Raw genomic sequence first — 15,069 nt, 5'->3', positions numbered from 1 at the left:
CTCCGTTACTGAGAAATCAGTGTATGAATGGATATAAAAATGAGGCTGAAGGACTAGGGTAGATCTGAAGCCTGTGTCACTCCAGCTCTATTCCCCGCCCAGCGCCGTTTCCTCCTGCTTGACTGACGGCTCATTTGCCTGAAGTGATACAGCATAGAGGATGTCAGAAAAGCAGGAGGAGGTGACGCTGGATGGGGAATAGAGCTGGAGTGAATGAGGCTTCAGATCTACCATAGTCCTTCAGCCTCCTTATCCAGCGCCACAACCTCCTACTACTTGACTGTCAGCCTCCATGCTGTATCACGTCAGGCAAATGAGCCGTCAGTTAAGTAGAATTATTCGGCACTGGGCAGGGAATAGAGCTGGAGTGAATGAGGCTTCAGATCTACCATAGTCCTTCAGCCTCCTCATCCAGCGCCACCTCCTCCTACTACTTGACGGTCAGCCTCCATGCTGTATCACGTCAGGCAAATGAGCCGTCAGTTAAGTAGAATTATTCGGCACTGGGCAGGGAATAGAGCTGGAGTGAATGAGGCTTCAGATCTACCATAGTCCTTCAGCCTCCTCATCCAGCGCCACCTCCTCCTGCTTGACTGTCAGCCTCAGTGCTGTATCACTTCAGGCAAATGAGCCGTCAGTCAAACAGGAGGAGGCAGCGCTGGGCAGGGAATAGAGCTGGAGTGACAGAGGCTTCAGATCTACCATAGTAGATCAATTCATACCCTGATTTCTCCATAAAGGAGGAACGCATTGGCCATGTCAATAGATTGCTGGACTTGTTTTTGAAAGAGCTACATGTACCTGCATATTACTAGTTTGGGAGGAGGGAATGCTGCGGACAGATTCCCTTTATAGAAGATCTATCATCTGATTTCCCAATACAAACTGTACACATTATTAAAAAAAACAACAACATGAATCTCTTAGACCAGATGAGGCGGGTGTATTTACTTTGAAAATCCAAATGAGAATGTCTGTATAATCCTGATATTAAAATGAGCATTTTAATATCCGTTTGTATTGTGATGCGTAGTGACGGATCTAAGTGCACGTCATCCATATTCACTACCAGAAGCGCCAATGAATCATTAACACGACTTTATGATCATTTCACAGTTCTTTTTATCTTCTTACCATCATCTTCACATTCTTCTAGAGGCTTCTGCTGTTTGTTCAGGCACCGTGGGTCTAACCAAGACGTTGTTTTTGTATTATGGCTGAAAGAGACAAAGAAAGAAAAAATATTTTGTCAATTAAAAAAATAAAAAGTGAATATTTCCTCTTTATAAAAGAATAACAAATATTTGCTGACATCACAGTACTTTTGTAAGAATAATGAAAAGCTGTTCGGTTCTACATCATACCTTATATATCAATTCCGTTCTATCATTTGATGAGGACTTTCATGGCTTACGCCGAGCAGATACAAATCTGTGCTGATCATAAGATAGACACACAGGTGCACAGCTAAAAGGGGTTGTCTACTACTCGGACAACCCCTTCAGAATACCTATGTCCCCCCTCCCCCCAGTAAAATAATCACACTTATATTCGCCTCTGATAATGATGCCGTTCCAGCAGTGTCGGCATTGGCCTTCCCAGGGATTGTGTGACATATTGTCAGGCAATCGCTGCAGCCAATCTGCACTGGATTCACTCTCCTATCGATGAGCAGCCACAGGTCCCACTTCCTTTGGATGTCAATTATGAAGGGATAAGGGAACCAAACACTAGGGAAGGGGGGAATGGAGACCCTTAGACAGATTTAACATCACCCTGCCTGCCCTATCGTCCCCATATAGGTTCCTCACCTATCGCCGAGCAGGATACCTAATCCCTGCCTGATCCTGGCAATAAGCCCTGCACCGGGAAGGACAGGATGAGCACTAATCAATCCCCACTACCACTAAAGACAGCTAGGATACACAAAACAAGGGAACACTTAGCTTCAGTAGACTCAGAGAGAAACACCAACGCCCTCCAAACTCAAAAGAAGGCGCTAGCCGACTGCTGCAGCTCCAAGCCTCAACAGGGAAGTGCAAATAGGAAATATCACCCTCAACTCCCAACAGCAAGCTGGGAGTTATAAACACCCAGGTACAGGTGTGCGCATAAGAGCCGGGGGGAAGGTGGCCACTGGGTCCTAGCGTCAGAAGGACCAGGCAGAAGTCTGCAAAGCAAACTGCTGAGACCTTCTGCAGACAGGCGCAGTGCAACGGTCTGCAGCCTCTGACAAATCCGTGACAATATATGAAAGGTTCCTATTAAATACCAGCAAGCAGAGAGCTTGAAAATCACGAGGAATTGATGTAAAAAACAATATTTTCAAAATAACCATTCAATCGTTAAATTAGTATACCCCCTTAAGGATACTCCTCAATATTTATTTGGACCTTCAAGGGCTTGTGCACCCCGGCCCGGAGGAGTAACCCCAGGAGAGATGTAAATTATAACGTATCCAATGGACAACTTATATGTCTCATATCACACATATTTGGTTTGGATGCAAGGGCAAAATAGTTCTCTAGAAAATGACATCTTTGGCGCCACAAGTTTCCCGGTAGAATGATCGCATAGGCGTAAAAACAATTCTTGTTTCACCCGAACATCCAAAATGTGCAATTTTTTAACCTGCGAATTTTATGCATCTAATGTAACTCTATGGGGAAAATCCATATAGAATGTTGCGGATTTCAAAAACGCACCGCGGGCAGGTCTACAATGCAGACAAAAAACAGCACAGCAGGAAAAAGCTTGGAAAACATCCCATCCACTTTGCTGGAACTGGAAGAAGTGAAATTTCGCAGCGTCAAAAACTCATCATCAGAACCTATCTTTAGGGTCTAGCAGCATCTGATAGACATTAGCCTTGCAGTATCTATGCGCATGCAAAAGGGAATATCAAATACAGGACTTAGTGCATTACTAAGCTAAGAGGATGGATACAATAGTGAATAGTGATTGGATGCAGTACACCAAAAATGCAGACAGAGGGCGCCAGTCATCGCGAATCTACAGATTAACACCATAAACACTGTATTCCCAGTTCCTCCCTCCCCCCTCTACATGCAGTTGTTAAGGGATTTGTTCAGCTTCCTGCTTCACCAGGCAGTATCTGCACTGCACAGATGACTGGTTTGTTCTTTGTGAGGAATTAATATCTCCTTCCGAGACACCATGCATTGTGAGACGGCCAGTTAGAATAAATAACACTTTGTGCACTAGACGGATCTTGCAGAACTTCAGATTTTTCACTGATCGAGGAGAAAAGCATTGCAGGTTAAAGATGGCGATCCGAGGACAGATCACGGCTTTAAAATATTAACGCTGGAAGCCTTTGAGTAGATTTGCGATGCACGCCCATCTGAGAGAGCGAAGGAGGGGAGTAGGCGTGATCAAGCTGAAGACGACGAGGGGATCTGGGACCCTTAGGAATTAAGAATAATGGGTCCATTACCAACTACAAGACTACCATCATCCAACTGGTTTGGGTCCAAAAATCGCTTTTGCAGAGCATTTATCAAATATATAAACGTGTAAGCTCCTTGGAGGCAAGGCTTATACATATATATGCCCTGCCCCCGAGGAGCTTACACCATACACCATATATGTATATCACAGTATGGCACGGGCGTTGAGCTTTCGCCATCACAAGCATCACCTACATTTTACAGCTGTGTACCTTTTTGCAAAGGTTTGGATCAGAGATTAATAATAATAATAATAATAATAATCTTTATTTATATAGCGCCAACATATTCTGCAGCGCTTTACAGTTTAACAGATTACTCTAATCTCAGTCTCTTAACCCCTGTGGATGCCGCGGTAAATCGTTACTGAAACATGTAAGCGGTTAGACAGAGAAAGGGGGCAAAAACAAGGTGCAGATAAGTTGAGAGTGGCTTAACAATGACCCTGGGGTCTGCCATGTTCATTCAATCAGCATGGTAAAGCCCTGTAGTGGGACAATAAAAAGATGGAAAAAAGTATAATAATACGAAACAAAGAATAAAAATTACACATAAATTTGTAACAAATTTGATTTTTTTTACCGATCGATTTGCTCATCTCTAAGCTCTGACACAATAACTACCCTCAAACATCCAGAGGAAGAAGACATCTATATTTGGCAGAGACTTTGGAGTTATTCAATTACCCCTAGAGTCAATTTTTTTTAGATTTTATTGACAATACGTCCTGTAGGTACGACGCAATTGTTCAGTGGACGTGAACATGTTTCCTATGGACCTATGAATGGTTGTAGGCTCTTTTCTGCTGGTGGCTTCTAAAGGCCACCATACACATTAGATGAAATTTCGGCAGAACCGGATGGGCGGCACGGTGGCGCAGTGGTTAGCACAGCAGCCTTGCAGCGCTGGAGTCCTGGGTTCGAACCCCACCAAGGACAACATCTGCACGTGTTTGCGTGGGTTTCCTCCGGGTTCTCCGGTTTCCTCCCACATTCTAAAGACATGCTGATAGGGAATTTAGATGGTGAGCCCCATCGGGGACAGTGATGATAATGTGTGCAAAAAATGTAAAGCGCTGCGGAATATGTTAGCGCTATATAAAAATAAAGATTATTATTATTATGACCAGCTAACGTGTAAAGGGTCTCCCAACTGTACCATCCGACTGATGATGCCGGGAGAAAGGAGGATCAGGCAGTTCGAATTTCAACATCTGATTCTTTTGATTTCAAGGGAAAAAAGCTACCGCTAAAAGGTGTTTGGCAGTGGCTTTCTTCCCATTGAAAACACATGAACGCTTGGCCAAGGAGAGATAGCCAATTGTAGAACGGACATTTAGGCGACAGCCAGCTTATGACCCACTAGGCAGGAACTAGCTAAAATACTCAAAAACATCACAATAAGAAAAAAAAATACGGTACTCAAAAAACATAGAAGAAATATTCCACTTACTCTATAAAATAGACTTCACCATTCTCTGTGTAGGCCATCTCCCAGTTGTCAGGTAGTGGTCCAAGGCGTCCCTCGTCAGTAGGAGGTAGGTATTGAGGCAACTTCTGAGATGCTTCCGTGATGGTGGGAAAACTTGGAAGGATCCGAGCAAGTGGTGCGGCTGGCTCTTGTGAATTGTTGGCTGGGTTTTCGTCTTGTTCACTAGAGTCTGCTGCCATCATAAGGGAAAAAAAGGAAGATCAGTAGAATCCATGGAGGACATTGATACCGTAGCATGAGGTCATCCTAGCATTAAGGTTTTCTTGGAGAGAAGCTTGTTTGTCAGACAGGAGTGACACATACGTGTGAACTTCTACTACACTGAGACGTAGGGGGAAGAACACATCTCATCTAGACGGTACATCATCACTCTGACACCCACCACCTCTAAACCCTATTATGTTTGTGGGAAAAGAAGCCCCCGAAACCAAAACTACAAGTGGATGCCATTGGATTAGCGATCTCAATATGAAACCTATTCAGATGGAGTGAGCACACTGTGCTATACAGGTGCACAAAAGCTTCCATTTATCCGTCGACATGGGGAAATGTGCAAGGAAAAAAATAAATCAAAGGAGTCACGTGACTACATTTTGGTTCCTGAACCGTCTACTCTTTTGCCAGCTCAGTCTTGCTGAACATTAGCTTCTTATAGTATAGCCACCACATTGGACATTGCCATCGTTGTTCCCCCACCTGGAGAAAATCCGAGGTACTTCACATCGTGTGGCAATGAGTTGTAGTGCCAGTCAGATTTGGGAACGAAGTAACTAACGTTCACAGGTCAGAAGATCAGTGAGCTGTAAAATATTTCCCCCACTATCATATATTTAATCCCAAGATAAAAGGGGCACTCTCTTTTGTATAGAAAACTTCCATGATGTTAACAGATTAGAGGGCGTCCTGCTGATTGCACCTCTAGTGATCAGCTAGGATCTATGTGGGAACTAAATGATTCCAAAGGCCAAATTAGGTATTACACAGAACCTTAAAAAAAATCATCGGACTGGCCATGAAATCCGAGGATATGTCCGATCCTCCAGGGCAAGAGATGCTTCGTAGAAAATTTCCACTCTGACTGATTGATGATCATCCCGAACAGCAGGATTACTAGGAGAGATGACCAAATCAATTTGTCCTGCCCAGCTTCGGCATTGAGTCTGGTCATCCGAGACAGCCAGCATCATTGGCCCAGAATTCTGGCACATACTGGCCCATGTGAGATCTTGAGAAATACATTGAACATCGCGGCGCCTAGCAAGCAACCGATGTGCCCAGGATGTCAGGCAGAGGATGCCTGGAGCGGAAGTGAAGACCGACTGCATAGTGAAGACCACACTGGACACCGGCCTAGGGCAGGGCAAATTGAATTGCTAATTTTTAATATATTCTGCTGCATTTGGCTTTGGAACGTGCCTAAATTTTGCATTTATGACATGAACTCGAGGAATACATTAGACATGATCTCTTCATTGTTTGCTCGGGGACTGAGGTTCGTTGGCCATCAATGTTTTAGTCCCCAGTTAGAGCAATCTTCAAATCACCAAAACGAGTGGGGTTTTCAGATCCTTTGGACAACTTCTCCAAACCAGAGGACATTTAGGCATGCACTTGTGTTGTGCAGTTTTTTTTAGCCGATCGTATGACAAATGGACAACCTGATTAATCCTGTGAGTTGCTCAAAAGTATCACGTCAAGTACAGATCCTTTCCTTTAAAGCAGGGGTCCTCAACTCCAGTCCTCAAGGCCCACCAACAGGTCATGTTTTCAGGATTTCCTTTGCATTGCACAGGTGATGCAATTATTACCTGGGCAAGACTAAGGAAATCCTGAAAACATGACATGTTGGTGGGCCTTGAGGACTGGAGTTGGGGACCCCTGCTTTAAAGCACAGATTTCCAGGAAAGATTGTGTGGTCTATATATCCCCCAAACTACAGCGATTTAAAAAAATCTACAGTAATAACCTTCAGAATGGTTTAGAAGATCAGTACCCTCCCGTAAATGATGTCTTACTTTTTAAAGTGGTCTTCCAGCTAAACGAAGCAATCACTTATCTGCCGTTTAGATGCTAATCAGTGGGGGTCCGAGCCGTGGGACCTGCGCCAGTCAACAGAATGCCAAATTTTTATTCCAGTTACAAAATGAAGCAGCCATGTGCATGCTTCAGCGCAGCTCCATTACTCTTTGTGGCGCTGCTAGGAAAAAGCAAAGTGCGGCGCTCGGCAGCCACATAGGGAATGAATGGAGAGGCGGTCATGCATAACAGGAATAGAAGAGTTCTGGTGATCAGTGCGGATCCCACCGCTTGGACCCTAACTGATCAAAAAGTTATCACCTACCTAACTTGTTTTCACCAGAAAACCCCTTTAAAGGCAAATGGAAATGTATTAAAGAAGCCAGATCAGTAGATATTAAAGGGGTTTTCCAAGACTTTTTTTTTATTTCACCGGTTTACTCTATAAAGTTAAATTTACTTTGTTTTTAACCATCTCGTGAACAGCTCTCCCTACCGCTGGCATGTCCGATCACCTGCTAGGTGAACACCTATCCTTTGATTTCCAACTCTAATGCATCTATCATGGCACTGGCACCAGATACATGGGAAGGCTCAAGCGTGGCTTTGCTTTTATAGCGCATGCACATGGTATGTATTACACACGTGCTGTGAGAAACAACACATTGAGCCTGCCCATGCATACTCTGTCAATGTCGGAGACTCAGGCAGAATTGATCGCAAGAATCTAACATACACCCCAAAGCTGGAGCATCTAAATGGAAAAGAAGTTGTGCACAACCAGAGGGGATTGGGTCTATCAACTCCCAGAACAATTCCTTTAAAGTTTAACTATTGTTTTATAAAACTTTTGACAAGTCATACTGGAGTATGAAAAGTTTTGATCAGTGCGAAGATCCCATCGATTGCCAAAAAGAAGTGGCAGAAGATCTCGGTTAAGCACGGTGATTGTCCGTATGGACTCATGTATATCCCATTGATCCATACTCTCCACTCTCTGAGGAAAGGTGATCAAACCCAAAGGGACCCAGGACTCGGCTGGTATTTATACCAACACGTAATTCTCGTCATCCAAACTTTTGACAAGTCTCTATGACGTTACAAAAGTTTTAGAAAACCATAGCCTTTAATGATATTGTACATACGTTGCATGCGGGTAGATAATCGAAGCCGCTCTGTTCTCCACCCATATTTTCACCGTATTGTTCGCCAAAGCAGAGTCTCACTTCATGGTTTCCATGGGACAATAAAGAAGACAACTGCTCTTTTGTTTGCTACAGATAATAGCAGTGTTGTCCACAGTCTATTGCTACTCAGGTCTCACAATGGCCTAAATGCTTCCTTTATTGGGGCTCATGAAAGGTTGTTGGGCAAGGACACAACAAATGTCATAGGTTTGGGATCTCCTTGCACTTAGTTTGATTGTGTTACTAATGTGTAAATGGGCTGAAATGGCGATTTGCATACAACCAGCAAAAGTGCCCGGCCTCACAATCAAAACAAGCGCAACTCATGCTGGCATGTCAATGTAAGAATGTCAGACTAGTTATGTTTGTGATCCCCAAGTAAAGTGGACTGAGAATTCAGGCTTGGAAACTATGTCCAAAGACCCAAGACAGCTCGGTAGTCAGTTGCAGGACTTCTTAAAAGTATTCCTGAGGTGTGGTTGCACTGGCAGGTTTCTGGCCCTCACGAGAGCCAGTCGATGATTTATCCAATCAATCGGTGCACGTTGAAAGTCCCTTTACACAGGCCAATGCAAGACTTATTGGGACGAACAACTGTTATTATGGTCGTTCGGTCCCCATACACCTTGTACGTAGTTCGAAGCACAACCCGTTTGCACGAGGAGATGCGCTGCTCACAAAAAATATTATAAGGCCCACAAAAACTATCTGATCAGCTGATGGATGAGCTATGGTTACATGGGTCACCGATCTGGGATCAACACAACATTCTTCCCAAATACCCACTTGGCAACAGAAATGATGCCGAATCGTCCATCAGTGGGTACCTGTTGGAAGAACGGAGGTCACCTACTGTGCCTTTTGAGCTTAAAAAGGGGTCGTTTAGGCTAAATTGAAACTTTATTAGAGTGTGTATGTGAAAAATAACAAAGTCTGGCATACTCCCCTACTGTCACACCCACGGATCCAGCATAGCCACTCTTGTTGTCACGCTATGAGGGTCTTTGGTAAGGAAGGGGGGCCTCAAACTGTCTCTGGAATTGGGACGCCAACTATCTCTCTCCCAGGGGTACTCTTGAAGGTAGAGAGGCCTGAGTCTATGACCTTACTATGCTCCTGTTCAGCCCTGTTCTATCCCCTCCTCCACACCATAAGACAGAAAGACAAAACAGGGATAACAGAAAGCAACAAACATACAAACGCTCACCAAACGTAAAGAGGTATATAGGGAAGCATAGGAATGTACTAACCAAATGGGAATAGGACAATGAGGAAAGCGTACACTCAACAACAGCACGCAACAATATCCAGTAGCAACAACGATCTCCAATTCAGCACAGCGTCTCCAAGGAGTTAGAAAGCAAAGCTTTCACTGGCAAGGCAGAGAGGGTCTGGGCCAGGTTTTATAGCGAGAGGTAATGACCAGATCAGAAGCAGCTGAAATGGAGCTGTAAGTTTATGACCAGCATAGAAAGGGTTGTTAATGTGTTCAGCACCAAAGGAAACCAAATCCATTTAATATGGGATACAAACACACAGGCTTAATGGAAGACCTGCAATTTACAATACAAAGTGATCTTCTAACCCCAGGTCTCCCAGGAGAATGTAACACACCCGTGACACCTGTGGTCTGCACCAGCACCAGAAGTGAGGACCATTAAGCAAAGGTTGCAGTTGCAACCTGGAGCTTTGTGCGGATAAAATATTCCCTTTGGAAGAAGACCGACATTATTTAAGGCCTGTGATGGTTGGGGTCACATTGGAGATTTTGTATTCAGGCCCAAGTAACGCCATTACCGCTGAGGCTTGTAATTGACTACAACAGTCAAGAGACTAGAAGGGTGCACCATCAGATGTGTCGCTGCCGATGGGCCTTTCTAGTCACCTAACTGCTGCAGCCAATCACAGTCCTCAGCACTCCCTTGACAGAGGAATGGTGACGTTATCACTTTCGGTCATGGCACAGACCACCAAAGCGGACTGCGCTGGATCAACACGGTTTACAAGAGTTGGAGATTTTTACCCTCATTTGCACCCCAGGTAAAATTTGTATTCAGCACAGACATCTGTAACAGAACCCAACTACAAAAACGAGGAAAGGGTTGGCCTTCTGTTATCCATAATAATGCAATTTGTTAATTCATCCTAATTGTATAATTTTAAGGGGTCCATGACTATTAATGACCAAAAGGGTTCAAACTCAGTCTTCGTGTTCCCTCAAATGCCAATGCTCACTAGAAGCGCAAAGACTTCACCAAGGAGATCATCTCAGATGTATAACGTATCCCTCCGGAATATCCAATGCGGTCCACCAAAATGGAGATGTGGTTTCAGTAAGGGAATAATCTTCCCTCTTTGCAATTTTTTTTCCAGCTTTTTCATACAAGTCTTTCCATACTTATGACCGTACCTGTAAAACTACTGTTCATTTCAGGAGCCTCATCGTCGTATTCGTAATTTTCGGTATGCACTATGCCAGCATTTTGCATATCATTGTAAGACTTTGTCCGTTTAGGGGTCGACTGCTTAGCGCCGGAAAAAAGGTTTTGCAATGCATCACCGGAAGTCACTTTCCCATCAACGGGCTGGATCGGAGGTTTCGGTGTCCCATAATAGTTACCTAATCAAGAAGAAACAAAATGTTAAAGTAAACCACAACCTATATTTAATTCTATTTATCGTTCTTTTTCCACCAGGAGGCCCCTGCAAATCCTCAGTACAGGGGAGGGTGGGGGGTGAACTGCTACTACACATCCAGGCATGGGCAAGAGAGATTTCTTTGTTCCTTCTGGCTTACTTGAGTTCCACTGACTTGGAGAATTGAGGAGGCCATTGTCGAAGATCATTCATTGGAGAGATTTAAAACAAAAGGCAGCTGGGCTGAATAGCAAAACTTCATCTCGCTGCGAATTTCAATTAGCAATCCGGGCCCAAGTGAGCTTTTGTACAATGTGATGTCAGATTTAGTGTGTACCCGACAGAAAATATAAAATTCATTACCCCTTTCACCCCGAGAACTGAAGAAAGGAAGGAATGACCCATATTCTCAAGCTGCTCTCATTTCTTTTTACTATGGAAGGAGTTTTTTTTTCATCTTTCCTCCTGCTCGCGAACATAGAAAAAGGACCCTGTAGACCCCGGACTAATCACCAAGCAGAGGCAGGCAACTGCCGAACTTTTGTCACTTCACCAAACTTTTTTTTTTTTCCTCCTTTTTGCGATTTTTGTTTATAACTTAAAAAAAAACCCTAGATATTATTATATGATTTGGATGTTGTGTTAATGCTGCATTGATTAAAATTAGATGTTTTTTCTTCATAAATTGCGATATCTAATAAATAAAAAATTTTTTATAAATGTACTTTACACATTGTAATCATTTTTGCATATTTCATGCAATTTTGATTTAATGGCGTAATTAAATAATTTTCGCACCCTTATCTGGCAGCTTAACTTAATAAAGAGGAACACTCCATTCCTAAATTCCATTAAAACCCTGCTGTTGTCTTCGGTCTGGGGAGACCTATTTTGAACTTTGGTATTTTTTGGGGTGTTCAAGATGCGGTTCTGAAACTTGTGGCTGATTGACTTAAATGAGGATGGGTCGGTCGGCCACGGGTTTAAGAGCCGCATCTTGAATATTTTAAAGAATATTGAAGTTCAAGGTCGGTCATTTTTGACCGAAGACAACAGCAGGGTTAAAGGATTCAGAAGGGTCTGAACCCTGGGGCCCCCAATGATCCGGAGAACAGGAGGGGCTTTAATGCCCCGTCAGAATGGAGTGGTGTTCAGGCATGTGCCTCGGCTTTATCAATTCTTGCCAAGCACTTCATTCCAATGGGGGCATCTCCGAGCACAGTTATCAGGGTCAGAGGGGATCCCAGCTGTTGGATCTTCACCAATCTACAAAGTATCTCATCTTCTTTGAACAATTGAGAATCTTTAATGGCGAGAACAACCCATTAATTGGCTGGAGAAGAAAGTAGCTGCAAAAGCTGGATTTAGATAGCTAAAACAGCAATTGATCGACTACACGTAAGCCGATTGGTGGTAGATAAAAAGCCTGTATGGACGGCCTTGATTGCAGTTCAATGAGATCGATTACTTGATTACTCTGTGAGCATAAAATGTCACTGATCTCGGCAGCACATCCTTTGTTTACACAGAATAATGTGCTGCCGAGAATTATGATTTTTTTTTTTTGTAAGCAAGCAAACGTTCTTTCATCGAGTGATTGGCAGCCTGTTTAGACACACTAATGATCAGAAAACAAACGTTGTGAGGAATACTCATTTCTGATTATCAGCCAGTGTCAATGGTCCAAAATAGTCTAAAGTTGCAATTACACTGAAAGAATATCGTGTACGATATGTCACCGATTGACCCGCCTAAACAGACCTTAATTCTCTGGAGGACCCAGCACATCCATGCATTAATTTCAATGGGCACATTACAATGCTTTAGTTCCCCTATGGGGGCGCTGCTGCAGAATTGTCCAAGTTTCCCGCCACAAGACAAGTTGCAACAGCAATACATCATATTATTATGCCACGGATCTTCCATTGTTTATATCAATTTATAATAACAAGGCACAATTGCTATATTATACATAGCATATGAATTGATGTTATTTGTGTTTGGGTGTCCCCGGTGATTTCATTTGGTGTCTTTTAATGTGTAGTTTTTAATGTTTTCTATAATAAACTTTATATCTTCCTATATACTCCTGTGGTCCTCCTATGTTTTCATCATATTATTACTAAGAAAGGGAACTCCTTGATTTTTTTAAATTACTTAGTAAAACTAAAAAAAAAATGAATCCCAAAAAATAAATAAATAAAAACAACAAAAAGTACTTTTTGGTGTCTATACCTGCAAGTACTGTTTTCTTAATGAGAACTGCAAAAAATTTAATTTCCAATAATAGTCCAACCACATAAGAGCAGATCATCGATATTCTGAATATTAATACAAGCAAACTAACTCAACTACCGAAAACGCTTTCCTCCACATCCAAAGGCATGCATCTGGGGGGCATCCAATGACAAACATGGACCATTCTCCTAGGGTTACTTGGTGAGGCCCTTTCAACTCCATTTCTTGAGGGTAAGGAAAGAAACAAATTTTAACCTGAATTCTCATCTCCCACCCAACTTTCCCCAATACTAAGATGACGGAAACACTGAGCCAATAATCTATGGCCTTATTGACTACCACATCGGTGGTGTTATCAGCATCCGCAATACCTGCGCAGATATGAGGGTCTGCTGACCTTAGAGGCCCACAACTATCTGAGTAAACGTGGTGAACACTTACTGGTCTTGGGGTAAGGAAGACAAGTGGCTCACTGTAAAGTCTCTTTAATCAGGGCTGATAAATGACCGGGGCAAGAACGTATGTTTGGAAGATCAATAGTCTTCGATTTGTCCCTCGTTAATATGGCAGCAATCGGGCGATGACTTAGCAAAATTCTCCTTCCCCGGCTGACCGCAACGATAATTTGGCCTAGAAATCATCATTATTGGTAGCACATCTTTCTATGCAAACACTTTTACACCTTTGGACCACCAAGAATAGGGAAGAATATCACTTTTGAAACTCCAGCCATTATTGGCCTGTGTAAACATGGCAGCAATCAGATGACTGAGAGCAAGAGCAATTGCATCTTTTATGTGCCTTAAAAAAAACAATCATCTGCAGCACAATATGAAGTATGCAAACTGCTCAGGGACTAGTAAGTGAACTACTGATGGTTCAACCCATGGGCGGAACTTATGCCGCAGCAGCGATCACAGGGAATACTAGGCAGGCGAATGAACGCACGCGGGCAAGAGGGTCCTCTGGTCAAACCTTACCTTGCCCCTGCTGTTCAAATCCAGGCATCGGACAGTGCTGGCTACAGTAGGTGCTGTCAGAGTAGGCAGTACTGGTGGAAGGTCCGGTAGTATCGTGCTGGAGAGGGACGCACTGTGTGATAGGCAGCACTGGCGGAGGGTCAGGTGGTATTGCACTGGAATAGGGGCAGTGTGATAGGCATTACTGTGGAAGGGTTAGGTGCTATTGTGCTGGGGAAGGGGCGGTGTGATAGGCAGTACTGTTGAAGGGCCCGGTGGTATTGTGCTGGGAAAGTGGCGGTGTGATAGGCAGTACCATCGGAGGGTCAGGTGGTATTGTGCTGGGGAAGGGGCTGTGTGATAGGCAGTACTGTCGGAGGATGAGGTGGTATTGTGCTGGGGAAGAGGCGGTGTGATAGGCAGTACTGTACGAGGGCCAGGTGGTATTGTGCTGGGGAAGGGGCAGTGTGATAGGCAGCACTGTCAGAGGGTCAGGTGGTATTGTGCTGGGGAAGGGGCGGTGTGATAGGCAGCACTGTCAGAGGGTCAGGTGGTATTGTGCTGGAAAAGGGGTGGCATGATAGGCAGGTGGTATTGTGCTGGGGAGGGGCGGTGTGATAGGCAGTACTGTTGAAGGGTCCAGTGGTACTGTGCTGGGCGAGGGAGAGGTGGCGCCATAGGCAGCACTGTCAGATGGTCAGGAGGTATTTTGCTCAAGGAGGGATAGGTGCCATGAAAGGCAGCACTGTCGGAGGGTCCGGGGTTGTGCGGAGGGGGAAGGGGCAGCGTGATAGGCAGCACTGTCGGAGGGTCAGGTGGTATTGTGTTGAGGGGAGGGGTGGCGTGATAGACAGTACTTTCAGGGGGTCCGGTGGTATTATGCTTGGGGAGGGAGGTGTGAAGTGACAGTATGACCAGCACAGCAGGATGGCTCGGCGATGAGTTGAGCCCTATCGAAAACTTATTAATAGGGCCCCTCAAATGTTTGTACATTCTTACTCTTCTAGATTATCCCCAAACGCTTTATTAGGGCCCTATACGCATTAGATTAACGTCAGTCGAACTCGCTAA

General features: G+C 44.1%; 1 protein-coding gene across 11 annotated transcripts in view; it reads right to left on the bottom strand.

Moving 5' to 3' along the window:
* Nucleotides 1-15,069, bottom strand: part of MAGI1 (membrane associated guanylate kinase, WW and PDZ domain containing 1) — a 452,701-nt gene that overhangs the window by 97,732 nt on the left and 339,900 nt on the right. For 8 of the 11 annotated variants that reach the window (XM_069736568.1, XM_069736569.1, XM_069736561.1 and 5 more), the window contains exons 4-6: nucleotides 10,575-10,784; nucleotides 4,923-5,133; nucleotides 1,135-1,217 (exon numbers count right to left, since the gene is read on the bottom strand). In XM_069736568.1, coding sequence (XP_069592669.1) covers nucleotides 1,135-1,217; nucleotides 4,923-5,133; nucleotides 10,575-10,784 — 504 coding nt within the window. The remainder of the gene's footprint in view (nucleotides 1-1,134; nucleotides 1,218-4,922; nucleotides 5,134-10,574; nucleotides 10,785-15,069) is intronic. The other 3 variants (XM_069736564.1, XM_069736563.1, XM_069736571.1) reach the window with 1 other exon arrangement.

The sequence above is a fragment of the Ranitomeya imitator genome, chromosome 8 (genome assembly GCF_032444005.1).
Source record: "Ranitomeya imitator isolate aRanImi1 chromosome 8, aRanImi1.pri, whole genome shotgun sequence".
In the NCBI taxonomy this organism is placed as follows: domain Eukaryota; kingdom Metazoa; phylum Chordata; class Amphibia; order Anura; family Dendrobatidae; genus Ranitomeya; species Ranitomeya imitator.
Note: the sequence above shows the minus strand (reverse complement) of the source record. Positions and strands in the feature narration are given on the sequence as shown.